Source organism: Poecile atricapillus, chromosome 15 (assembly GCF_030490865.1).
Source record: "Poecile atricapillus isolate bPoeAtr1 chromosome 15, bPoeAtr1.hap1, whole genome shotgun sequence".
Classification (NCBI taxonomy): Eukaryota; Metazoa; Chordata; class Aves; order Passeriformes; family Paridae; genus Poecile; species Poecile atricapillus.
In genome coordinates, this window is record NC_081263.1 from 15796823 (window position 1) to 15824032 (window position 27210).

Consider the following 27210-nt stretch of genomic DNA (forward strand, 5'->3'; position numbering starts at 1 on the left):
AAGAGAACAAATTTAAAACCCTGCCTGTAATGAAAATTACTCTGAAGCAGGTATTTTAAGAAGTTTTAACCAAGTTACTCAAGGCCAGAACTTGGTCAGTCTTTCCTACATGCCTGTACACGAAAATCAAAGTACAGAGCAGCACTTCTTCCTTCTCACCATTAGCAGGACAGTTTTTATTTTTTTTTTTTAATGTAATGGCTCACTACTACTTTCTATCATGTGCTGAAGGTTGACCCCACTGAACTGAGCAGGTGAAGGGCTGGTAAAACAGCTGAACTACAGAAGGAAAACAAAGAATACTTAAAAAAACTGATCTTCTCAAAGTTGTGAGGTAAAAGATTAATAGCCATTTTCCTTAAAAGTCTCATGAATATTTAGCAGTTACTTTGGGAAAGAATAGTTTCTGTCCACTCCACAGTTGTCACTCCTTTATTTTTAAGACATATATATTTAAAGTAATCTCAAGCAGGCAAAACAATCATAGCATGATTCAAAACCTTACAACCATCTTTAATATGTACATTCTGAACTTTCCAATGACTTTTAGATATCTGTTTTACCTACAGGATGACTTCTTTAGTTCAAGAGGTGCACTTAAAGAATCTGTGAGCTCTGCAAATCATACCACAAAGATTCACATTTCATTCTAAGGGGAACTGAAGTTCCCTTTTCATTTTAATGGACTTCATTTCAGACATACTGTATTTTAGCAGTAAAGGATATTCATTAATTTTATGTTTTATAATTCACCAAATCTAGCCACCTGAACTGCTCATTCAAGAATACACTAGCTGCACAAACACCATACTTACCTGATCTTTGGAAAAAGCTTTGACATGAATGTTTTTGACTGTCTGAACTACACCATCATAAAATTTCACAGTGTATGTACCTAAAATATGAAAACAAAGCACAAGAGTTCAAAGATCAGAAGTTATTTAAGACAGCATCAGCTAACAGCTCCAATATTCCAGCTGCACAATTAGCTCTACATGAAAGCTGCCTTACTTGTGTTGTTAGAACCCTCAACACAGAGCTCCTATCACAGGCCAGGGAGACACAGCAAAGTTATCCAGAACAATTCTGATCAAAATAAAGGTGCATGTGTAATCTTAAGATTATAATAATGCTAACATAATGCTCCTCAGATGCACCTTGCTCACAAAACCCCAAAATATTTTTGGTGGAATATTCCAAAATATAATTACACAACCCTTTTCTCCTTAATCTTACAACACAAACAATCTAAAGCAAGCCCAGCACTAGAACAAATCCTTCAAAGATCCCCCTCCCCTTCTGATTTTTAAGGCGGTTTTGCAGCTCTGACAGTAGGTTTTATTGCAGTTTACAGGCAATAACAACAAATTTAAGAAACAACTTTTCCCACATACATACTTAAAGCAATTACTGACTGCATATCCCAGCAGAAAGTTTTGATCTCATAAACAAGATAAGATGCTAAAAATGTTGATGACAGACTAAAACACATAACTGAAAATGCAATTTTCCACAGCTGTTCTCCATCTGCTGTAATATCTCCCCACATAAACAATGAGGTTCCAGCACAATTAGAAATACATGACTACTAAGCATGACAAAACCAGGAGTCCTTACCATCTTTGTTAACAGAAGTAACTTTGGCGGGATAGAAACGACAGTCAGACCAGCATGCCAATACCTGATCATTGATATGAAATCCCTACAAAACAGTAGTTAAAAGTGTCTTCATCTGAGAATTACTGAAACATACAACTTTATTAAAACATTTCAATTACCAGCTTTCCAATGTTTAGAAGAAATCGTAACATTTACACAGCAGGGGTAACACAGCAACAGTGAAGTATTTTAAAGGTAATCATTCATACAAATGCACATTAAACTGTAACACACACAAATGTCCTCTAATTTCTACTTACTGCACAACCTTCTTCCTCATGCAATCCTTCTTTTCTTAACTGTATCTTCTCTAGGGGACGCAAATAAGGACTGTCCCAACAAAACCATTCATCGTATCTATGGTTCCAGCGCTTGAAATGGATAAGTACCTTCCCCTCCTCATAATCAATTTCTTCAATGTGTGCTGGATACCTGGTCAAAGGTAGATTAAAATATTTCAATTAAGAATAAGGTAAGCTGTCTCAGACACTTCATACAAATAAACCTTGGTTTAGCTACTCCAATCTTATTAATTTGATGTTCCACTTGTATAAGCAATAAAGATGCTACCAAATTATGGAGCAAAGCACATAAGAAAACCCAAAACTGAACAGCAAACATAAACATTGGCTGCAGCAAAAGAAGACAACTAAGGAGTTCTTAGACTGGGGTGGAAAAAGAAATTTAACTACAGATTCAGAAGTCAGAAAGATCTTCCCTACATCTACAAATGTCACATTTTACAAAATCAATAGCTTCAGTTCTGTCTTATCAAGAATAACGCCTGGGGGTCAATCCACTCGCTTCTCATCACCAGTCATCATGACTCATCTATCCAATGTAACAGCAAAAACCCAGCAGGCACACTAAACATAATTTAAGTTTTAGAGACTCAGAAATTAAATTTCATCTGCAAAATCCTGGGATTTTTAAATATAAATCTCTTAGTACATTAGAAGTACAGGAATCTGAGATGAGCCAAATTCAAATGTTTCTGATCAGGAAGGCCTTGTAAAGTCTTTATTTTTTTTAATTGCATTGGTAATTTGTAACTTCAGTAAGTATTTCAGAATCACAGCTATTTCACTAACCCAACTGAAGGTAACATTCCAAGTACAATTCTTTCCCTTCCACAATAGTAACATCAAGAGAAAATTTCCATTTGTCAGTGTTTTCAATATTCTGGAAGAAAGGCAAGGCCTTAGTGAATTCTTGAACAAAGGGCTGAAGACAAAACTCAAGTCCACAAGTATTCTTTAATACTTGCAAGGTAGAACAAGTGGTAGAAAGAAGTGGCATCTTGAAAGGATCAAGCCTGATGCTAACAGTAAAGCCAAGACATGTATGAATTAAGACTCAAATGCAACCGAGACTACCATTCTACAACCCTACACAAAGGGAAAGCAAATCCACCTACACCTGAAATCCTCCAGCAGATCTGACATGTCCAGTGATGACTTCACAAAGAGTTACGAACAGGCCATGCTAGAGACTTATACTGCAACTATAGACTAATACTTGTAGACTAATACTTAGCTTAATACTCACTGCCACACACATCAAGCTAGGCCATTAGTTCATCCCAATGTATTACCAAAATGGATACAGCAAAGGCTGCGGAGGAGAGGAACGCAAATGGGAGGTACTTACACAGCAGGGAGGTGTCTAAGTGGTTACAACTTCTTGGGAAAAAAAAGAAACTTCCTTCCTGTGACAGTCAAGATACTTTTTATTTAGGTAACTCAAGTACTGTCCTTCACAAGTTCAGGAGGGAGCAATAGTAACAGTCACAAGCTAGTTCTATTACACTGACTATTTTTGGATATCCTTAAGTTCAGGTAATGACAAAAATCAGCATCCCATTCCCTACAATCTAAGTGCAGCAAAACCAGGTAAGAAATCCCAGATCCTCTCAACAACAGAGCAGCCAGAAGGGTGCTCTTGCCATTGGGGCTGCAGTACACCTAGAACTAGTCTAGATTTTCAATGATGAAGAGGGAAGCTGACAAAAAGGACAAAGTGCTGACTCAGTATCAAGTTAGTAATCCTGTCCAAGCAGATAACCACTTCTGGAAGTACAATCTACTTTCTACCACTAAAATGAGACAAGCGCAAATTGTAAGAGACAACTAACTTGATGCAAGAGTGCTCCCTGCTTCATATCCAGCAATAGGAGGAACTTTCCCTACCAGAACTGTCATCCCAGAATCATACATCAGTGCCATCTGCACCCACCCCACTTCACTAATTCGAGTCAAGATCATCAAGATCTTATCTGATAATGAGACCAAATTTCAGTCTACCTGAGTAAGTATGGTTGAGCTAGAGCTCTCAATTCTCAGAGAACATGCTGCAAAGCCTCAACATCTTCTTCTCTTTTTGAAGCAATAAACATCAGTTAACATACACTCAGTGCTCTTGACTGGAGCAGTAAACCTATTAGAAGCTGTGCTAGACCTATTCATGAGCTCTGACGGTCCCCTATCCTCGAGACCACCTTCCCCTCAGATGAGAGCACTAGCAGCTACAAAACAAAGCAGAAAGGTTCACAGGTTCTCAACAGCCCTGAGCACCTCTCATTCACAGGTCAATCTCTCTTACTCTCACATCTTCCATAGAACTGAGCAAGCACACCATATGAGAAGGCACAAGTGCTCACAGATCTATACAGAAGTGTAAGAGGCCATTATCCATACACTTCCTCCAAACAGCCTGTGAACATACATGGGGTAGAAGTAACTTAAAAGAAATTCAGACTTCTTTAGAAAAAAAAACCAACAAAACATACTATGAGAGGATACACAAAGTGAAAGGCAAATAGCTGAAGCCTGGCTAAGGCCCCAGAGAACAACTGAGATATGTCCAGGCTGGCCCAACACATCCTCTCCCAAACCACAAAGGGAAGTATTCAGCAGACTCAATGGGTATTCAAGACAGCTAACTGATCCTGGGTAAGAAAACCCCAAATGGTACCGATTTAAATATTTATCTGAAATACTGTGAAATCAGAGACATCTTGCAACATACAGGCAGGGCAAAACAAGTTTTCCAGCTCAATTTGAAATGAATGAGCTCATACCTTTCAAGAACTTATTAACTGGCTAAACAGTAAGGGAAAATCTCTAAAATGCCCAAACTGCTGGCATTAATTTTCTAAGAACCTAAGTGACAATCAAAACCTCAAAGAACTGAATATACTATGGTTAGTAACGACTGGCAACTTCAGATTACAGCTGTCAAAGCACAGGAAGCAGTATGAAAATGGGTTTATGGTAGACAAATGTAAAACTATCCTCTTCTGGGAAAAGGTAAATATCTGGAAATTCCCTGGACTAATCTGTTTCTCTTCTCTTTTCCTACATACCAAAACAGAATTGCTATAAACCCCGACTCCCTTGGAACTAGGAAGGAACAAGCTTAGTGCAGTCAAAGCAATGCAGAAAGGAAAGGAAGCATCAAGGAGAACCGGCACTGTGAAGGACAACAGCTACAGTGGTTCATCTTTTCATTACATAGACCAATTCCTGACAGCATGAACTGAATTCATGGGACTGACTGTGAATCTTAACAGGGTAGCACCATACTCTCAGTATTACTCAAGAGCTCTAACCAGAACTAAAAGCCCCTTCACATCCAATTTACTTAGACTATAGACAGAAAAACTTGGAGGTGTCATTTTAACAAGGTAACAAATGGTAACATAATTTGCCTATTGCAGGCATGTAGTACAGCCATCGTCTTTTCGGTAAGAGATGCAGCTAACCATCACTCACTCAGTTTAAATGATCCAATGAAAAAGATTTCAGAAAGTCAACTCGGTTGAGACAGTGTGCCCATGTCCATGGCTACAGCAATCCTTCTGGGATCCCTCCATTCAGGGCTGTCCTACTGCAGCAGCCCCCCTCCTTCATCCTCTGAACTCCAGCACTATGTACCAGGAGACCTTTTAGCATCCACAGAGGCTCTTTCCCTATAGCAACCCGAGGCCAACAGACAAACCTTTCATGACAGGTTTGATGCATCAACACAAGCCCTAACAACGTAAGTCAAACATCAAAAGCACTCACTGTACTCCCTGGAGTTCCAAGTATAGGACGTGACAGACAACTGCACCAGGAATTGCAGTGCAGTGCCAATATGCTATGATTCCAAATACAACAAAGCAACCTCTGGGACGAGTAGTAAATACATAAAATTCACTTTGCACTGACAATGAGCAGGCTTCACATTGACTACTCTGCTAGCATTCAATGTTTCTTCTTCATGAAAGCTGGCAACTCATTCGAACACCTCCAAAGTCCTTCACTAGCAATTTGGGGCACAAGCCATTGGTATGCAAGAGGTATACGGCACGCTGACATGAAATATTTTCCAATGCATCGCTGCCAATGTACTGGCAATGGTGGCCCGTTAATTGACTGATGTATTTGGTGCTGAGAAATCAAAGACAGCACTTTAACCAAACAGGAGACTTATGACTATGTTTTAGCACCTGTTATGGACAGTTGTAGGTTGGAGACAGAAATCATGACTCAAGTCTGATGATCATAAGACAAACAGCAAAGAGTTTAATATGGCAGCTCTTTTAATAGGGGGTTTGAATTTCCTGGCATTAGATAGCTGATTGGTCTGGGTCTTCACACTGCCCAGCTCCTTGAGCAGTAATAGGTTTGCAATTAGGATCAAATGGGGTTGGCTGAAGTCCCTTGTATGTGTTCAAATCAATCCTATCATGGCTCACCCAGGGATTTGTTTACTTCTAGGCTGGCTGAGTTTGGGGACAGCCTCAGACCAGCCACGCTGTGACAATTCACAGTTCCAGTAATATTAAAGAATGTGAAAGTGTTCTTTGTTATCTTCTGCAGGTGCCTTGCAGATAAGATGACAAAGACAACATGATGACACAGATAATTAATCCAGTTTGAATAAGACTCTCCACTCAACTCGACAAGCCTAGTTTCGCTCAGCCAGTGATGTATCTCATGTGTCATTGGAGTTTTAACCCTCACATTTAGGAGCTGTTAAAGAGGATTACCAGAAATACAAGTTTTTAAGATGGCATGCTGCAGGCTTATTACTTAGAAGTTACAATTTTACAACTTAACACTACAAGCAATAAACAATTCAACTCAAAACCATTTTAATTAAAAACACATGTATTTCTACCACTGATGTCTTCCAAATATTTGAGTCTTGGAGTTTAAGTAGGGCGATGAGAAGATCGTCTTACCATTGACAACCTTCTGCTTCCAACAGGCTGTTGGCTTGCTTGGTTATGTTGTGAATTTATTGAAAAACATGAGAAAACCATGAGAACATGAGAGCACCCAAGACTTTTGAAGGGGGTGTATATATACCCCACACTTCTTCCCCTTTCTTTGTTTTAGCATCTATAATAGAAACAAAATACGCACTTTTGAATGAAATTAACAAGGTGAAACTCAAACTGCCTATATGCTTTACTGTCACCCAGGGTCTGCCATCGCTGAGGAGCCTCTTTTTCACAATGAGGATTTGGAAGGCCTCTTCTGGATGAGGCTTCCTTGTTTATTTCAAAGGAAGGGTTCAGATTCTGCAAAGCCAAATCAGCTAGTCCAAGTGACTTGCTTTCATCTTTAGCACAAAAACAGCTGGGTTTGATAACTTCCCCTGCCAGTTAAGGCCATAGTTTGGCCATAATGAAGACCCAGACTGGGAGGGCTCGATGGCACACCTCTCCTGCCAGTCAAAGCCACAGCCTGGCCAGAGCTGAGACTCAGATTGGGTGGGCTTCCCTACCATATCCTTAAAAGAAATCTTTCAGTAATAACTTATAGAACAGCTGGCTTTCTTATCTATCCTTAACTAAATAACCAATGATATATAAATAACGTGTAAATAAATACAACCATGCAGACATATATATTACTCTTTTGAAAGCACCATTTATCTCCTTCTCACAAACCATTTCAAAATCATCAAAGGAAACATCTCCCTGTCTCAGCCAGGTTTTAAAGGTCATATTGTGCTACATGATCAAAAGTGACATGTCCTTGCACCAGCAATGTCCCCAAAATACTTGATTTTTGAGGTTTTTTGAATGAAGCTGTAAGTAAACTGCCATTCCACAGGTCCCACAGATGGTCCAAGGTGTATATTTGGAGCTTTTGGATTTCTCCTGTGAAAGCTTTTTCACTTGGTTGTGATCTTAGCTTATTATTTGATGGGTATATACAATGTTAATAACATCATTCCCTTGTACTTGTAGAATCACTTTGTAAAATCACAATACTAAAAACAAAGCGTAAAATTAGTTGGGGTGTTTGCCTCTATAAATATAGATAATCTGTAATATTACAGAACAGAGACATCAAAAGTGAATAATTTCGTTATCTAAGGACACTTATGAAGTGGTTTCTTGAGGCTAGAAAGAATTAAGTTACTCTTACACAGCTACTGTATTGTCATTAGTATACTTAACATCACTTAATGGCATTAGTGTAAATGATGAACCTTTTCCTTCTGTTAAGAGTTATGAAATTGATAACAATTCTAATTAATTTAAACACATTTTTGGGATTATGCATCTTTAAATATTATGTTTTCTTCAGGGAAGGTATTAAGACATGACCTCAAGGCTGCAAGGCAAACTATTTTTGTTAATTTAGAAGTTTCTGTTACTACCTTCTCATGTATAGTTTTTAACTTTTCTGTAATCTCAAATTATTCTACTTTCATGATTATAGTATCTGTATACTTTGTTGCAAAAACTGAACATTAAAAGCCATGTTTATATTTTGGTTCAAAATCAAGGAAACATGCAAACTAGTATTCAAGCAACAGCAGCAACAGACCTGCTGTACTCAGAAACCTGCCACTGACCTCAACCTCCTGAGACCTCAGGAGCTGGCATGAGTGAAGTATGAAACACAGCTGTTAGTGGTCAACAGCATGAAAATGCTTTTGTAGATATTGTAAACAAAGTGACAGGTGGAAAATATTTGGCTAGAAAACTCTGCAACTAAATTTTCCTAATGAAACACTTTTCTTTTACATCAAATTAGTACCTTTATGTTTGCCTTTATGAACTAAGAACGCTCTTTTTGGACCTGTTTGCCTTCATGAACTTAGAATGCTCTTTTTGGACTTTGATGCTTTTTTTATTCTTTGGAGGGTAAAAACAGCCTGGAAAATTATTCAGAGTTTTATACAGAAGAAAATTATTAAATTAAACTAAAATCCTTAAATATTACACAGTATTATAATGAAACTTCAGTGCATATTTGAAAAGAGTTTAGTATTGTTCATCATAGCACGAGGACTGAAGCTGCTGACGGTACCTAGAAAGCAACATCAGAATGTGTGCTTGCCTTATGACAGTAAATTTTTGTCTTTGATTTTGAAAACCTCACCAAAAGAGGTTTTTTAATGCTCCATGTATAGGTTTTTCTGGCTTGCCTTGCACACTGAGCATCTGCCACGGCAAGTGGGTTATGGTGGACAGGCAGACACCCACTGCTCCCCACAGCTATCCTGTCGCTTGGGACCTACCCCCCTGGCCCGTGGGATGGCAGTTCTCAGCACATTTCACAAGTTCAGAGCGCTGTGTTGGGCTCTGGAGCTCTTGGGTTGCTGCTGGGGATGTCAGCGCTGGGGAGCCACAGGCTGTGCACAGGGTGCAGTGCTGGAACAACTCTAGGGTTCAGTGGGTTCCCGCTGATGCTTCTGGGTTCAGGAAATGTCACTTGGCTTCTGTGGTCGGGTGCTCTTCCAGGTTTCCTGGGAGGTGCAGCGTCACTGCAGGTGGGCAGTAAGCAGCGTCCCGCATCTCTGTGTGCCAGCAGCTCCACGCATGGCACGGGGGGTGCTGGAAGGGCTTCAGGGATAGGGCTGCCAGTTTATTTTCTGTTTTCTGGTGCTGCAATGCTTCCAGAATCTGGTGGGTGCACTGGATGAAATCTCAGGTGCCATGACAGGGATGATGGTGGCCACTGCCCCCACTCAGCTGGGACGGCATCACTCTCCTGCACTCCACCATTTTGAGATGATTCAGCAGGCTGCTTTCGCAGCACACATGCTCTGTCATTTTGAGTTGGCAGCTCCTGCACCATGTGGCGAGTGCCATCTGGGGTGAGTGACTTCTGCTCCATGTAGCATCTGCCATGTTGGTGACCCACACCCGAGGCACACAGTGTCCGCCTTGTTGGGGTTTTTCAGCGGGCTGTCTCTGTGGTGCTTTACGGGGCATGAAGCTCAAAGATGGCCTTTATAGCTGGGACATGAGCATCCCCAGGCATTCCGAGGATGGATCTGGTGGGGGTGGCTCAAGCAGTCACAGTACGGGTGAATCCACACACCATCCAGTCACCACCAGTTTGGATGGTGGTGGGGGAGCTCTGGTGAATAACAGCCACTCCCCTCTCGGTTTTTTGCCCCCCACTCTGCCCTGCAGGTGGTACCCATGGCATCTCCACTGGTGTCCCTGCATCCCACTTGGCTTCCAACCACCCCTGTAAGTTCAAAACAAAGTTCCAGGGCTTTATAACATTCACAGCATCCATACCAGCTTCTACAGCCTGTTTTACAAGCCTCCAGGGTTTTATAATGTCCATAATGGCTTCTAGAGTCTGTTGCTTATACTTCATCACCCACTGAAGTAAAAAAAGAGAGTCCACAAAGACTGCGCTCTCCTCCATGGAGACAAATCCACCCACTACTTCGGTGCTGTTTTCTATTTAGAAGGGGTATTTATAAAGGTGAATCCGGATTTTTGGTCAGCTCTTCACGCTGTTTTTGGTTGGCTCTTTGTGACATCTTTGGCAGCTTGTTTTTGCTGTAGTGGGGTTCTACTCGCCTTCTGGTTTTACAGCATTCTGCTTCTGTGTTCCAGCTCTTTGGTTTTTCAGCTTTGTCACTGTTTTGGCAGCTCTCCTTGCACACTCTGATTTTTTTTCCAGCTTTTTTCGCTGGTTTGACTCTGCACATGCTGTCCTCTGTCTCCCCCCCCCTCTGCTCGTGGGATGGCTGGGGCACTGCATATTATGTTAGGTTGAAGACAGAAATCATGACTCAAGTCTGATGATCATAAGACAAACAGCAAAGAGTTTAATATGGCAGCTCTTTTAATAGGGGGTTTGAATTTCCTGGTATTAGATAGCTGATTGGTCTGGGTCTTCACACTGCCCAGCTCCTTGAGCAGTAATAGGTTTGCAATTAGGATCAAATGGGGTTGGCTGAAGTCCCTTGTATGTGTTCAAATCCATCCTATCATGGTTCACCAAGGGACTTGTTTATTTCTAGGCTGGCTGAGTTTGGGGGGCAGCTTCAAACCAGCTGCACTGTGACAAGTGCCAACACAGCAACAAATATACACAGAAGAAAAGTGTGGACGTCCAAAGGTCTAGCACTGGGAAAAGCAAGTGTCAGCAAACAGAAAATCCTGTTCCTCCACAGGAGTGGACTGTAACCACACCACAGAGTGGTGAAAGAAGCAGAGAAACAAAACCAGTCTGCTGGTCCTCTACAAATCCACACCCAGTGAGCTGTGTCAGTACTGATAGTTTTGCTAAGCCCCCAGCTCTTAAAAATTTTGGTTTGGAAACCCTGAAAATGCAAATGCACACAACCCAGAGTTCAAAGCTTAACGATTAAACAAAATATTTCAGAAATGGAGAGTTCATAACCAAGTTATGAGGCCAGAGTTGCAAAGCACTTTGTGTAGGGACAGGTCATTCAAGATCAAGTGTTTCCAAAAACCAAAGAACATGGAACAAACAGCATATCCAAAATTTAAATTTAAGCCAAGGGATATGCAAAAGTACAGCAGGCTGTTGAATTCCCCCCCACAAAGTTTTCCCATGCAAGAGTTATTTATGCTCAGATACTGCTGTTGAGCGAACAGGTCAGAAGGGTAACAGTCATGGACACAAGTTACTTGTGTCCAGCTACATGGATGCAGCTTTACTCCAGCTACACCAAGCTGCATCTTCAAAAAGCCTGTATTACAGACAGGCTCAGAGATCTTATTTTTGCAAGCCTAATTTTTTTGTTGTACTAACAAAACTCAAGAATACCGAAAATGCAGGCAGGTTCAGATCACTGCTTACCTACACAACTTTTGGATACATAGGTAAGCCAAATTAAAATCTGAGTAGGTTCTAATGGTCATACTTTACATCCTCTACAGAAAGAGCTATGTTTTCTAATTTTCACAATTCCAGTGCCCTTGTATCTGGAGAGAACATGCTCTGCATGCAACCAAGATGTTCTGGAATGTGTCTAAGGCAGTGGTTGCCTTAAGACACATTCCAAATATGGTTTTCAATACTGACTTTGTTCACTTCACCTGTTGACAGGCTCCAGAGCTTTAAGTACAATCATCTCTATCCCACACAGACTTCTTAATAAAAATCAACTACAGTTGATTTCTGGAAAGAGAAGTTATCTACAGGAGCTAACAAAACATAATTAATTCCTGTATTTAAGAAATCTTTGGCAACTTTCATTTTATCTCTCATTCACGGAGTTTCTGTTAGTAAATGCTAAGTTTTGAGTTGACTACCTGAAATTTACAGAGTTAGAAAGTTCAAAGTTAGCCCAAATAATTTGTAAGCTCTTTGTCCTCTTCCTAATGCAGTGGTTAGTGAAGGAAAGTGTTCTTCCTCACAGCTGAGGGCTGCAAGACAGGCACCAGACCAAACTTGTTAGCATGGAACATGTTTCCCCACACAGTTCTTTAATTCTAAAGCTGACCACCCTCATATGAGCACAGGCCTAACAAATTCAATCAGATTTCAGAGCCTATGAATTTGCAACCGCACTGAGAAAGGAAGCAGTGAGGATATTCTGTACTGCAAAAAATTTATTCTTCCATAATAACTGCTCTACAATATTAAGTATAGCACAGAACTTAAAGGGTGAATTCAGGAGAATGAGAGCCTGAAGTCCAAGTAGATTTAGGAGCAGTCCTATTCCCAGACACAACACCACCACACTTCTGGAGGGCCAGCACAACATATTAGCATTTATTGCCCATCTCAATCACTGGTATATAAACTTTTATAAATTAACTACTTTCCTACAAACCAATGACTACAACTTTAAATACTGCACCAATACAAAATGTTTAAGATATTAAAGACTTAAAATTAATATAACATGAATGGTTTTAAAAATATACCAGTTTTTTAATCTGTCACGGGCTTCCAACTGGGCTCCCACCTCAAAGTTGATCCCTCTTCTATTCGGAGGATGTTTTGTCATTTTGTAATATCAACACTGCTGATTTTATTCCCCTGAAAAATGCAATTAAATATCAATCACTAATCAAGACATACACAAAATAAGCTTATGCACTATAATTCCCAGAAGCCAGATGTTAAGGTACTGCTGTAATTTTGATTTGCAGAAAGTAAGGGGGCAATTATTTTTTAAACAAGGGCTCCCAAGTGACAGTGTGCAGAATGATTCTCAAAAGCATGTTCAAAATGTCGGCTACTGGACCGTGAAAGAGTGAAGCTCAGCCTCTGTCCATTGGTCCAGGTTCCAGGTCAATTAAGAACCATGCAACCCAATGTTTATTCACAAATGAGAAGGAAATTTCATAATATTTTCTCCCCCCTCCAGGTTTTGATGAAAACAAGGAATCCAGTAAACAGGAAGTGGGCAAAACAAACACAATGACAATCTTTCAACAGCTACCATATTAGTGACACACCCTAGAACACTATGTCAGCTCATCACTACAAGTGCAATAAATTTCAAAGACATTAGAAATATGTAGGGTTTTTCAAACCAATTTTAGAAGACTCTCTGTACTGACCGCATATCTGCATTGCTTTTGTCCACCATTTTAATGGGAAAATTTTTAAAATTCTTCATTAATATTTGTTTCCAACAGACAACATAAAAGTTTAAGAAATCTTGCTCTAGCAGTTTCTCTCAAGGTACACATAGTGAAAAAGCCTGGTCAACAGTTATTTTTCCTGATTTTTTTTGTCAGTTGTTTCCCACAATTTTAATAACACAAATAATGATCCATTCTCATAGCCTTCAAGCTCACAAGATCCAAAACCACAAATAAGTCTTATTCAGTATCACTGTCCTTATAGTAAAGCTGTATCTTGAAGATTCAATTACAGATGGACAAAACTGATTTGAGTTAAAATAAAAAACTTTTTAGTCTTACACTACAAGAACAAGGAGACATACACAGAAATAAGCACCAGTATTTTGGTTCACATAAGGCATAAACAGCAATGGTATCAAGTGACCTGCATCTACAAAAGGATTAACATCATGAAGAACTACTCTAATTTCAACTGTGGTTCAGAAATCAAATATCTTTGGAAATATCATAAAGCTTCTACAATAAGGAAAAGCTACTCCTTCACCACACTTTTTAAGGCAAGCCATTTGTCAAGGGCTGGCCACAGAGACAGCCCAACCACCTCACTGCAAAGAAACTTCTCTACCAAAAGCTCATCTGCTGCCTTCCTCTAAAGCAGTGCTTTTAGACTGATCCTCACCTCTATTAAAACAGCCTGCAAGGGTATGGAGGAAAAAATACTATTGCCTGTAAGTTTGATTCAAAGCAAAAGATAAAGTATTCTAGCCACCTAGGAAGTAAAAAAAATCATTTCCTAGAGTAGTATCTGATAAACAGATCAAGTTCACACAGCATGGATCTGAATCAGCCCAGACTTCTAATGATTAGGGTGGGAGTTCATAACTTTTAATTGAGAAATGAAATTAAGAAAAACTTAAGATGGTTGGGATTTTACAGTTTATGTCGCATCAGAATGTAGAAATTGGGAAAAAAAAAAAAAAAAAGGCAAGTGTAAAGCTGTATTTTAATACAGTGTAAAGCCTCAAATACTCACTATTTTCTTTGCAGATTTACATCATTAAAATATCCCTTTCACGCACTAGCAATGGAATTTCATGCCTCCAAATGAGGAGCAGACATACAATTTGCTTAACACTTGTAGAAGAAATGACATCTGCAAGGTGATTCTTTCCCTAGTACGCTTATTTTTCCTTTTCACTAAGGAGGGACATGCAAAGCCAACATACTCCCAGAGGCACTCTCTTATTTCAGCTTCTTGCAGTGGTCCTCCTCAGCAAGAGCTGCCATCTGGACGAAAAGGATTCATCTCAGCTCATCTCCATGGTGCTGGAGAGGAACATACACATCTCGTGACTTCAGTAACAGGATCACACACAACAGGGCTTGCATAAACACATCCGTTTTGGTGAGGAAGGTCTTACTACGGTTTCAATCAAATATTTAAAAAAATATGAGTATCACAGCTAATAGGAAATCTGAAGAAAATGGCCAAAGCCATTTAATCAGAGTTACAAAGGCAGCAGATTCCATGAAAATCTGAACACAGCTAGTCAGCTAACATCAACGTTAGTCAAAGCACACACATACTGCACTTCACTAAGTTCACTAAGCTTGGCTTCACCTTCGCCAAGCTTGTTAGAAGGCAGCAGGTCACAAAATTGAAAGAGAGAAAAAATTTTGAGAAAAAAATCTCGTATCATTGGCCCCTCCTCCCAAGTCTTCCTTTCTCTCCCCTCCCAAGTTATAAAACTTGGGCTGCTTTGGTTTCTCTCACATCCTACCACTAGCTTGCAATGTGACCTAGCAGTCCTGCCCCTCAGACCATGAAAGCAGGCTGGTTTTTCCATTTGCAGCCCATTTCAGGAACAGTCTTTTCAAGCAGATATATACTTGGCGAAACATTACATAAGATAAATTACTCAGTAGAGGGTCTTGACCATTTTACCTTGAAACACCCAGCCTTAGAGCAAGACTGAAACCACGAGACACAACTTTCACTGAGAACCGTGACACGGCTCTGCACAAACTAGGCCAAGAGGCAGTGCCAAAATACGCTTCACCAGCATGCCCATGACCATACTGATAACTTCATTTCTCAGAAAGCATGAACCCTACACAGGGGCTTGCCTACTTCAAGATTTTAAGTTTCAGCCTCTGTCCTCTCCAGCAAAGACTGCTTAAGAACTCTGAACTACAATAAAACACCTTGTCAACAAACAACCTTAGACTGATCAGACATTCATAGCTACAACTTAGAAATAAGAACGTTTTGCCAGAACATCTCTCCTAAAATCTTCTTCACCAGAAAATCAATTTGTACTAACTTGGTACCTAAATCGACACACTAACAGGATTTATACTCTGGTAACTCTGAGAATAGATTTATCCCATGTATTCAAATCTGTAATTAAAACACAGAGACTAGGCCTACCCCAAGAGCTGTATGGCTTTTCTACAAAACTTCTTACTTCTCTGTGAAGATCAGATCTGTCTCAGGAACAAATACTTCAGGATTTAGACAAGTCACTACTTCCAAAAGAAAATGTTTCTGTATTACTAAATCTATAAATCTATATCATAGATATATATCTACTAAATCTTTATTACTGAAAGAATACCTGCTATTTAAAAGGGAGAGTTTTCTTCTCCATCAAAGTAATCATAAGGTAATTTAACTTTTCAACTCTTCAGACACACATATCAGTGAGGAAGACAGACTTATCTCACAGCAATGCAAAGGAAATACAGTAATACTGATCCCTTCAGGCATAACAATTTTTGACTTCTAAAACAAGCTTTCTGCTCTGCTAACAGTGCTCGTCCTGTACACCTTCACCTGTACTTATTCTTACTCTCTCCAGTTTTAGGCTCTGTCAGTGCAGAGCCCCAAACCTGGCATATCACCAAGTACCAACAGAAGCAGGCTCCTATGGAAACTGAAAATCTGTTTCATATTATCAGGCAGAGCAAACCCAAGCAGTTATGGCAAACTTTCACAAATAACAGCCTCTATCGTTTCCTCTGTGAAAACTGCAAAATCACTGCAGCCTTTTCCAAACCACACCTACTCTGGCAAAAATTGTTTTCCAAATACCTGCGGAGTGATGAAACCATTCTTTTACTAACTGTCACACCAAAACCCTTTCCTTGAAATCAGCCCCATTTTCCCACTTAATTCTCTCTCAGCACTGCTTCATAAGCAGCTCAGGAGAAACACAATTCACTTCCAAAATTTAGCCTATTTCCTTCACTCTTTCGTGCATCCATGCCAAACCCAGAGCTTTCTCTCCCTCTGCCATAAGGATACAACAGAGGAAAAAAAGAGGAACACCATGAAAAAAAACACCATAGCTCTCTGACCTGACAAAGGAGCACAGTCAACTTCGACAGTTTCCATAAATATAACCTTACCTTGCACGGAAAATTTATGTTTTATTCTGGATGGGAAGCTTCTGCCCCAGTTCCTAGGAGGCACTCAGTACCTTGGTGGTGATTCCTCAACACTACGGGGTAGTGCCAAACGCACTGGCAAAACCAGGGAGTAAAAGCAACTAGCCAGAGATTGTCTTGTATTCCCTGGAGATACAGCAGAGATGTTGCTGACCTGGGGTACTGCAGGCAGCACTGCCACTCCTACACAAGCAACACAAACTTGTTTTGTTTCCTTCTAGGACAAAGCATGGTTACAGTTGATTCCACAAAGCCTAAGGCTAAGACTGACTCTGCCATCCTCTCCAGCACCACTGCTCCAAATCTGCTGGCACATCTACATATGGAACTGCCAAGGACTAAGTCCATTCTCATTTTGTACATCAGATTTTTTTCACTCTGAAAATAGTTTTGACCTTTTATCATCTACACCCATGACACCAGTCTCATGTCTCCATCAGTGGCAAAAATGATGAAAGCCTCACCCAGTTCACCCCCTACAATATGCACGCCCCCATCAGGAATGGTCAGTCCAGAGAAGTCCATGGTCCCCACCGCAATCGGAACACCTTGCAAGTGGATGACCACAGCCATGCTGTGCTGAAACAACACACACCTGCAGATGAGAAAAGGTATGATATCAGACTACAAAACAGTATTTACAGACACCATTTATACTAAACAATCCTAATGGCATCTTATGAAGACTAAGTGGAAGTTGCACAAGCACCACTTAAAAACTGTATTGGCACTGACATGGGAAGCTGATTACAATAGACTTTTATTGCCTGCAAACAAAATCCTCTGCCTGGCAGGTTTTGACTACAGCAGCAGTGCTACAATGAAGTATGCCTTACTGTGTTTTACTCTACACATAAAAACAGATATAAGACCCCTATACCTGCTAAACACATTAATCCAAGAACAGCTTCTGTTCATCCAAGGATGTCTGCTCCTGCCTCATGTTGGTTTTGTGTACCATTTCACAGGTTTCAGATGTGACTGTAAGTTTCAGATGATGTCCTTCACACCGGTATTTCAAACCACAATGCTCAGATTTTCAGGCAAGCTTTTGGGTTTGGATTTTTTTTTTTTAACAGGAACATGAAAGACTTAAACTGGACAGGAACACCTGACACTGCACCAAATTTCAAGGAATACTGCATCACCCCCCTTCTTTTATCCAAAAGACACATTTCAAACAAGACACTGGACTACAACGCAGTTCTTACTTGCATTATGTAGCATCCTCAACTATATATTCACCAGCACTTACTTGCTTTAAAAACTTCCCAGGTTCAATTAACAACTACACAGGTGAACTCTGAGCCACACAACACAGAAACTGGATCCTGAACTGATGCTTAATATCTCTAACAAGAATGCTGAACAGATGATTCCTCACCATTGACATTCCCTCAAACCATAAGACTTGAGTACTTGATTTCAGTCTCCTACTTTTTCTCTAGTTTATAGAAGTAGATTAAGAGAAATGATACCAGTAAAAATCTACATTTGCTCTTTTCCTCAGGCAGAACCAAGACTTTCCAAAGTACTTAGTGACAAAACTGAAAAGATGCTACATGAGTGAGCCTCTGAACAAGACCCTCACTCTCTCCCCGAGATTACAGGGCCTGGACAAGGTCATTTTTATCCCCCCAGCAACATCATATGTAACTGTGCTGTTAGTTTCAACTGGCACTGAGACTGGGATAGATCAACATGGAAGCATACGAATATAAGCAATTCAACAGAATAAAAAATATATTTTTATATAATAAAATCCATTTGAATTACCAAGTGCAATTAAAGAAATAAGTAGTTATTACTGAAAACAATTATTTCAGTCATTTGATCATGTCCCATTTAGCTGTTCTAGTTTCCCTTCTCTTTTCCTGTAACACACTAAAGATAAAAAACAAGCACCTAAGCACTGAACAAACAAAAAGAATTTGGAAAAAGGTTTAAGTCACATAAAATAAATCAGGTTTTTCCTAAATAAAGCAATATTAATGAAAATCTGCTTTAATAAGACTGTATAGCTTTTATTAAAGGAAAAAATGGCAGCCTTTAGGAATACAAGAATTCAATGCAGATAAGTCTCACAGAGGCACTGTGGATAGTATTTAAGTAAAATTTGAATTTTAAAGCAAAATTTCAAAAGCTTAAAGAAAAGCCACAATTAAAAAAAGGATCTATGCTTATACTCACCAAGAAACTTGCTTATGTTGCTGCAAACATTCCAAACAGTGCTGTATAACTACAGGAAAGGAAAAATAAAAATCATGTGAATTCTGACACTAAAAGTAGTTCAGAGTTCAAAACAATATTCTCTCTACAGTCAACAGTATCCCCATAATAGAGTAACACCTCTAGAACAAAAATTTAATCTGAAAATATTTCAGTACAGGTCAGCAGGCTGCTGTGATTCAAATTAGAGAGATGCTTAAGAGACCCTTAGAGACACACAGACACTCTCTCTGCCTATCTGCATCAGATTTTTCCATCATTTATTTATCTGTCGTTAACTATAAGTTACCAGTAACTTTATCATTACTCCTACTTTGGTGCAACAGGTACTGCAGTATTAACCAACTACACGTTAACTAAGCAGTCCTCTCCTGTCAGTGAAGACATCCTCAATTGGATAATCTACATTCACCACATGGCAGAAGGAGCTGTGTTTTGCTAATACAAGAATCAACTACAAGACTTTCTTCAGAACCACTTCTTCATCTACAAATCCAACTCCTGTCAATACACGCAAACTTCCTCACACTGCAGAAGTGGCAAAGACAGCCATCTGAATTGTTCCCAGAAGCCAAATTTAGGCTGCAAAATGGGCATTCTGATGATATTTCTCACGGTTTCTACCTGAACTAAAGCTGCATAGAATCTGCTGTGGTTTAGGAATGGTATTCTTCCATCAAGTGTTCCCAAAGGAGAATTGGAGGCACAAAAGGTAAAGATCGTTGGCTGAGATAAGAACAATTTACGTGTGATGGTTTGGCATTAAAAAAAAAAAAAAAAAAAAAGCAGAAAACACGGAAGTGAAGGCTTTGAGAGAGGCTGCTGGGAATTTCCTCTCTGCTTGAGATCAAGCCAATAGCTAGCCAGTTCTCAGAACTGAAAGTACTTTAGACCACTGAAAAGTAAGATCACTTTTGTGAATACCACCTTTTAAACCTAAGCCTGGGAACTACTTGCTTTCTTTGTTTCCGGCCTTGAAAGGTAACAGAACTCTGGTGCAGCTGGGCCCTCCACTTCTCCTGTGGCCTGTATGGCCTGGGAGGGGTAGGGCTGGAGCCCAGCAACTCCCGGGTGGGGGATGGAGACTGTGGGGTGGTAGGAGCCCCTTCCCAGAGGGGCTGAGCCCCCTTGGGAAGCCCACTGATCCCTGTACAGCAGCGCTGCTGGGCCAGGCCCATCACTGGCTTGGCTGAAATTCTGCCACTGCTGGCTTTCACCAAAACTGACAAGCAGGGGGAGGGAAAGCCATCCGTGATGCCTCCGAGTGCTAGCCTGGCTGCTGAAAAAAATCCTCCATCACAAACAGCTCTGGCCTTGCAGAGATCACATAACCATCCACAAGACCTGTGCAAGATTTAACCCTTTCACTACCCAGATGAGACCCATAGATTTAATCTCTTCTACAAAGAGAGGAAAAGCGGGAGCGATCGACACGTGAAGAGACAACATGAACCATCAAAGCCAGTAAGAGTCGAGCCTCAGATAAAAGGAGAATGAGGAGATGCTTTAATAAACTGAAATATTATTTGGTAAGGCCATGGAGAGGGACACTGATGTTCTGAAGAACTCCTTTAATTTATGAAAGAGTATTTGGGAGGAATGAAGTATTTCAAAGTGAAGATCTGAGCAAAAGTGCCCATTGATGAAGCTAAGCAGATGGTAAAGTAACTGATATTATTAAATGCTTGAACAGAGACAGAGAGAGTTGATACAGACCCTTGGTTCCCTGGGAGAAAAGCAGAAAAATCTCTGTTCCCAGAGATGATCACAGAGACAGATGACGAGAACCTTTACCTTTGAATAGCTCATCCTTAAAATAATACCCCTTGAGTTCATGGCCCATGAACACACCTCTGAGTGGTGTGAAAATGGGAGGAGAGCATTATGGCAGTTTTTTCCCGGGCGGCTGCCATCATGGGAATGAAAAGCCATGAGAAAACTGTTTTTTGTGGAGAACTCTCCATGGAATTGTTGCAGTGGGGGTTCAGTTTGCTAGCTAAGTTAGAGGTTCTTGTGTTTGCTTTTCCCTTTTGGGGCTTCTGCTGCCACGGCCGAATCTTCAGCCGGGCTCGCCGATCCCCCACCACCACGGCTGTGCCTGTTGTTTCCGCTGGGTCCATCCCGGCCCCGCACCTCTGCCGGGCCCGGCGCCACTGCATTCCCCCCACACTGCCGCGGGACACCGGCCCCCGGGGCCCCAGCCCTGCCCCAGCACGCTGTGCTGCCCTGCCACCCGGCACCGCCTCCCGCTGGCCCCACACCACTCCCGGAGGGACTGCAAGTACGAGACAGCACCGCCGGGGTGCAACCGCCGCTCCGTGCCATGCGTTTCCTGTGTCCCAGCCAAAGCAGTTTGGGCGGCTCGGTTTCGCCCCCTCTCCCCCCGTGGCTCCACCCCGCTGTTCCCTGCCATTGGAAATCCCCGAATCCTCAGAAGTTAATTAGAGAATTCCCATGTCTTAGCGCTTATCTTAACCTGTCTGTACCGGATTTGTAGAAAGGTTATATGCCCACCAGCTCTATTTCCTAACTGGTCTTCCCAACTTCCAACCCCCCGAGGCGTTAACCCTTTAAAAGGAGACAGTCAAACCCCGGTCCTCTGTCCTTTCTTCTGGCTTTACCCTTGCAGAATAAATCTGTGAATTGCAAAATGGAAGAAAAGTCCCCCCTGCTCTTTTGCCTGATCCATGGACTTGTGTTCAAAGTGAGACAGTGAGCTCTGATCCAGGCCAGGACTCAAACAGTAGCCCTGGGGGGGCCCCTCCTGGCACCGAGCTGGAGAGGAGAAGAAAAACTATCTGAGCTAGCCTGGGAACATCTGGCTCGAGTCATGGAAGAGTGGTGTAATCAATCTGCCAGACCTCTCCATATTTATATTTTGATCATTGCCCCTCATACCACAGGGGCTTTACCCACTCGGCCCTGCTTGACTGCAGTGCATGTTTCATAGTCATGGATGACATGTCACAACCTGGAGATTGTGTCCATGGTTAAGTTCACCCCACAGTCATGAGGCCATCTGTAATGTTACATCCCTTTCCAGATGACATGAAGTGTCATGGGCTGCCCACCAAGCCAGAAATAATCTACCTAAGGCAATTTAACCTTGGCAGCCTGATCCACCTGTTCATTGTAATGCTCTTCAGAAGCCCAGCTCTTGGGTACACGTGCATGTACGTACATGACGTACTTTTACAGCCGATTTCTCTAGCCAGGCAGCCATGTCTTGCCACACTTCAGCAGCCCAGATGGGTTTCCCTCTGCACTGCCAATTGGTATTTTTCCATAATCCAGCCACTCCCACAGAGCATTTGTCATCATCCACAAGTCAATACAGAGGTAGAACACTGCCCATTTCTCTCATTTAGCAGTAGCTGGTAACAGCTGGACAGCTTTCAGCTCTGCAACCTGACCACCTTTTCCTTCAATAGCTTCTGCAACTCACTGTGTAAGATACCATACCGCAGCTTTCAATCTTCAATTTGTCCCTATGATATGACAGGAATCAGGAGTAAAGAGAGCATCGCTTTTCATTTTCTGGTAGCTGATTACATGGTGGGGCATCCTTAACATGGTGGCACCTTTTTCTCCTCCTCTTCCAATGGTACAGATATTTTTACCTTTGTGCCACTTGGTGATGATTTCTATGATCCAGGATTTCCTGTTGATTGGGGTTTCCTATTTGAGCTCACTGTGCGGTCAAAGTAATCCACTTATTCCATGTGGCATCAGCAGTGTGATGTGTAGAAGGGAATTTTCCTTGGACATCCAGTCCAGCACTGTCAGTCAAGGTGCCAGAAAGTGCTGTGCTTCAGTGTCAATCACTTCTGAGGTGGTTCCAACCCCTTCATAACTTGAGAAGAGCTCTTATTCAGCTGGGGTGCAACAGACCTCAGATCCTCTTTATCACCAAATCCAGAACCCCATGGGTAGTCTTCAAGTCTCCATGGGTACTCTTTGTCAAGACTCCAGGAAGGACCATGCTTCTCAGCTGCAATGTAGAGCACATTTTTCACATCTTATTCTGTCCTGACTGGCCCAAGGGCTGCTGCACAAACAATCTCCTGTTTAATTTGTCCAAAACTTGTTGTTGTTATTCAGGATTCTACCTAAAATTGTTCTCCCGTGTCACATGACAGAAAGGGCTTACTTACGGAACTATCTTATGGAATATGCATCCTGAAAAAACCCATAGTGCCTAAGGAATCCTGTGTTTCCTTTTGCTGACTGGACACACTATTTTGATGACCACATCCACTGGACTCTCACAACACCCATCTTGCTATTTTATTCCTAGGAACTGAGTTTTCTGGGCAAGTTCCTGGTCTTAGAGAAAACAGTCTTCTAGAGGATTTGGATTATTTTCTCCCCTTTCACAAAAACCTCCTCTGCTGTGCTACCCCAATGATGTCATCAATGTACTGCAAGTGCTACAAATTACTCAGACCCCAGGCAGGAATGAGTAAATAAAACTTAATTAGAAGCTGAAGTTACAAAGCGAAGGAGGGGACAGCACTGTAAGTGTAGCGAGACGTTCTGCTCACCAGAGGCTCAGCTCACAAAATGGTGTCTCTGCCTTTTTTATACCCAAGGTTGCATTAGCTATATTAATATTCATAAGCAGTCTTTATATGTCTTCCCAGCACCTCTCACAGACCATGGCTTTGCCCATATATATATACACTTGGCTCCTCCTAGGGTCTGTGGTCTCATCTTTATAGGTAGATTTGGCTCTTCTCAAGGTCTGTCAGTCAGTCCTCCCTGCCTTTTGTTGGTGGAGCCCCTCTCACATCTTGATTGGTAGTGAGATGTTAGCCTGCCAAGCCTCCCAGCAACAAGAGTCTCCCACTCCCTGCTGCCTCTTACAAGGGGCAAGTGTATGCCCTCCTCCATGCTTTGACAGCCCTGTTGGCCAGAGCTGCCAGGCAGTAACCACAAAAGGGGGAGGGGAACATTGAAGGGAGAACAGAAAAGGGTTCGAAATCAAACTGGAACAAGAGCACATGTCAAAAGAACTATAAACCTCATCAGAACTGCTTCCCACCATACTTAATAACTCCTCCTCATTTGCATGAGCCGATCACTGCACCTTATTCATAACACAAGTGTTCTGGAGCCTCACCCTTTTCCAGTGCACCCTGCAACAGTCCATGGCAAATGGTGGGACTGTGCCTCCACCTCTGGGACACCTGTGCTGCCTCTGGGGCACCCAGGTGTACTGGATGCCACTCCAGGTAAACACTAACAGTGGCCTGCACTCTACTGCTAAAGGAATGGAGAAAAACACACTGGCAATCCCAATGGTGGCGCCACTTTGCTGCCCTGGACTTCATTTCATACTGAAGTTGCAGCGTGTTGGCACAGCAGCACACAGGGATGGTACGACTTCATTCAGGCCACAATAGTTCACTGTCAGTCTCCATTCTCCATTGTACTCATGCACTGGCCATACTGGACTACAGTACATTTCCTCTCCAACCTACTCAAGTCTTTCAAGTCTGTCCAGAGTCTTGGACAGTCCACAGCCAAGCCACAGGTCAGTAAGGAGGAAAAAAGATGATCTCAAATTGCTCAAGTCAGGCAGTCACCTGGAGCACTTCTTGTCCTCTTTCACTGACATCAATGCCAATGCACAGGTGTACAACAATGCCATGCTCCATACAAACTTCTACCACATGGATTGCTGTCAAAAGCTAGAGAAAATTCTTACTGGCTCAAAACAGGGTGGGAAGGCGCAGGGCACCTTCTGCTCTGAAAGTGGGAGGTGCACTGCTCCATTCCAAGCCCTCATCCCCAGGAACCTCTTGTTCAGCCCAGAACAATTGTCAGGCACACTGAAAGCAATGCCCCACACCCCATGCCTGCAGCCTCAATCCAGCCCCAGAGTGGCTGGACAACCAGAAGTCCCACCTGGGAGGTATAGCCACAGGAGGCAAAACCCACTGTGCAAAGGTGCACATGGTCACTTTGCTATTATCCTTGGAGTTTATGATAGCTGAGATTGCACTTGGATGAAAGATGGTAGCTGTATCTTAGTTTTCTCTCCTTTTCACTCCTAACTTCCTCTTCTTGGAATATGGGTATTATGATGTTGGATGGGTAGTTTGCTAAGTGAAATGCTTTATTCTGATTGTTTTAAATGTTGCCAAATTTATGCTCTGCTAAAGTTTGCCAGTTAAGTTTGGTTTTTTAACCTCCTGAGAACGTTACAGCATTTCTCTTGTGTGCCCACCTGAGGGAAATGCAGTAGCTTTTTAAAAGAAACTTGCCAAGTGAGCGCTGGGGCTCAATATTTATGCACACTGGGCCTCATCTGGATTTATAGGAGACTGCTCATTATTTGAATCCCTATAGATTACCCCCAGAACAGCTGATTCTCTCAGGCAGTGGATACCTTTCTCTACTGTAGTCCATCTGCTTGGGTCTGCTATTAGATCATCCTTGAGAGAGTACCTTTCCCTCACACTTGATAGGAATTGCCTCCAGAGGCTGAAAACTGTTCTTCTCCTGACCTCCCAGTCAATGCCTGCATCACAGGACAGAGATCCCAGTTACCTGGCTACATTACCACCCAGCACTGCACCATCAGCTGCAATATCCCATCTCTGAGGTTGCTCTGGGTGTTCCAGCAGCACAGTATACACTTACAGCAGGACACTGAACCTGATTTTTTTTTTTATCACCAAGCATCAACATGAAGTTTAGCTATCAGATGAAAAATATTATGACAGAAAATGGAAGGACCAAATCAGAAAGCACAAAACCTACCTGGTTACAGTACCTGCAGCAGTAACTGGACTTGGGAATTTTGACTATTAGAAAAAATCAACCTGTAAAAATATCCACTAAAAAAAGTCTGAGAAATACTTTTCACAGATAATTTGCAGGACCTGCAACACTGGCTACTGTAAATCCCACAGGTCACTGTTTCCACCCAGTCACTATGCAGTGTTCTGACTCCTAGAAGCAGCATTCTGTTTCATTACTTCACTGCTTCCTGCCTTGACAGAACCAAATCTACCCTACTTGTTGATAAAGAAGAGGATATTTTTAAGACATCCAAATAAAGGAAAATCTTCCAAGCTATACTGCCATAAATACCAGTGAAAAATTACATCTTTACTTAAGATAATTAATTAAGCAGACACATCATCTGTGTGTATGTCACCCTGTAGGAAGGATATGATTTGCCTATTTTATTTTCTTTAGAAGAAAAGAAAGGGGTGCACTTCAAGACTGCTTGCAGACTTGTCTCCAAGCTTCGAGATGAAAGGACAGCAGGAAAAACAAACAAGAAACCGTAACTGCCTATTTCTGTAAGCCTGGTAACAGCAATAGAAGACAGCTGCAGTGTAGGCAAATGACTGATAAAAATACACAGGATCATGGAGCAAAAAAAGCTATTAGCAAACTACAGTATAGGGAAGAAGCAATTCCAGCCTGGTGGACTCACAGCCCCTGCTATGCCAACATAAGTTTTTTAAGACACAACTGAATAACCTAACATAACTAATAACGTAACCTAACTCATACCCTACCAATAGCACTAGTGCAATAGCATAGTGTCTTTGAATCACTATGCACAGGTCTAGGCTAAGGATGCTCGGCTCTACATCTGGAACACAGAGGTGTTGAAGATAGTTTCTGTGGAACAGGAAGATATTCTCCAGTTCCTTGGGAAAGAAGCGTTGATTTTAAGCAGAAAAGTGAGTCAATTCGGAAACTAATATTTTAACATCAGCAACAAGATCAGAAAGTTCTTCAGTGCTAACTTCGTATTAAAAAAACTAAAACAAATGAACAAACACAACAAAACCAAAACAAAAAACAACAATCAGACCCACAAAACAAAAAACCCTCCGCAGAATAAATAACAGTGCTTCCTCTCTTTTCATTTATAGAGGCTACCAAGCTGAAGACACAGATGGAAAGAGTCTTCCTTTTTAATCAATTTCCTTTTAACCAATTTTAAGAACTCCATTTCAGGTAGATTTATGAAAAAATAAGACTGTAGCTGGCTACACTTAAGTAAGGCTGAAAGTTCT

General features: G+C 41.5%; 1 protein-coding gene across 22 annotated transcripts in view; it reads right to left on the reverse strand.

Moving 5' to 3' along the window:
* Positions 1–27210, reverse strand: part of PHF20 (PHD finger protein 20) — a 77985-nt gene that overhangs the window by 48183 nt on the left and 2592 nt on the right. For 10 of the 22 annotated variants that reach the window (XM_058851036.1, XM_058851035.1, XM_058851032.1 and 7 more), the window contains 7 exons: positions 22786–23156; positions 19127–19175; positions 17401–17531; positions 12818–12932; positions 1920–2091; positions 1618–1702; positions 816–895 (listed from right to left, as the gene is read on the reverse strand). In XM_058851036.1, the coding sequence (XP_058707019.1) occupies positions 816–895; positions 1618–1702; positions 1920–2091; positions 12818–12900 (420 nt within the window). In that variant the 5' untranslated portion in view covers positions 12901–12932; positions 17401–17531; positions 19127–19175; positions 22786–23156. The remainder of the gene's footprint in view (positions 1–815; positions 896–1617; positions 1703–1919; positions 2092–12817; positions 12933–17400; positions 17532–19126; positions 19176–22785; positions 23157–27210) is intronic. The other 12 variants (XM_058851019.1, XM_058851024.1, XM_058851025.1 and 9 more) reach the window with 8 other exon arrangements.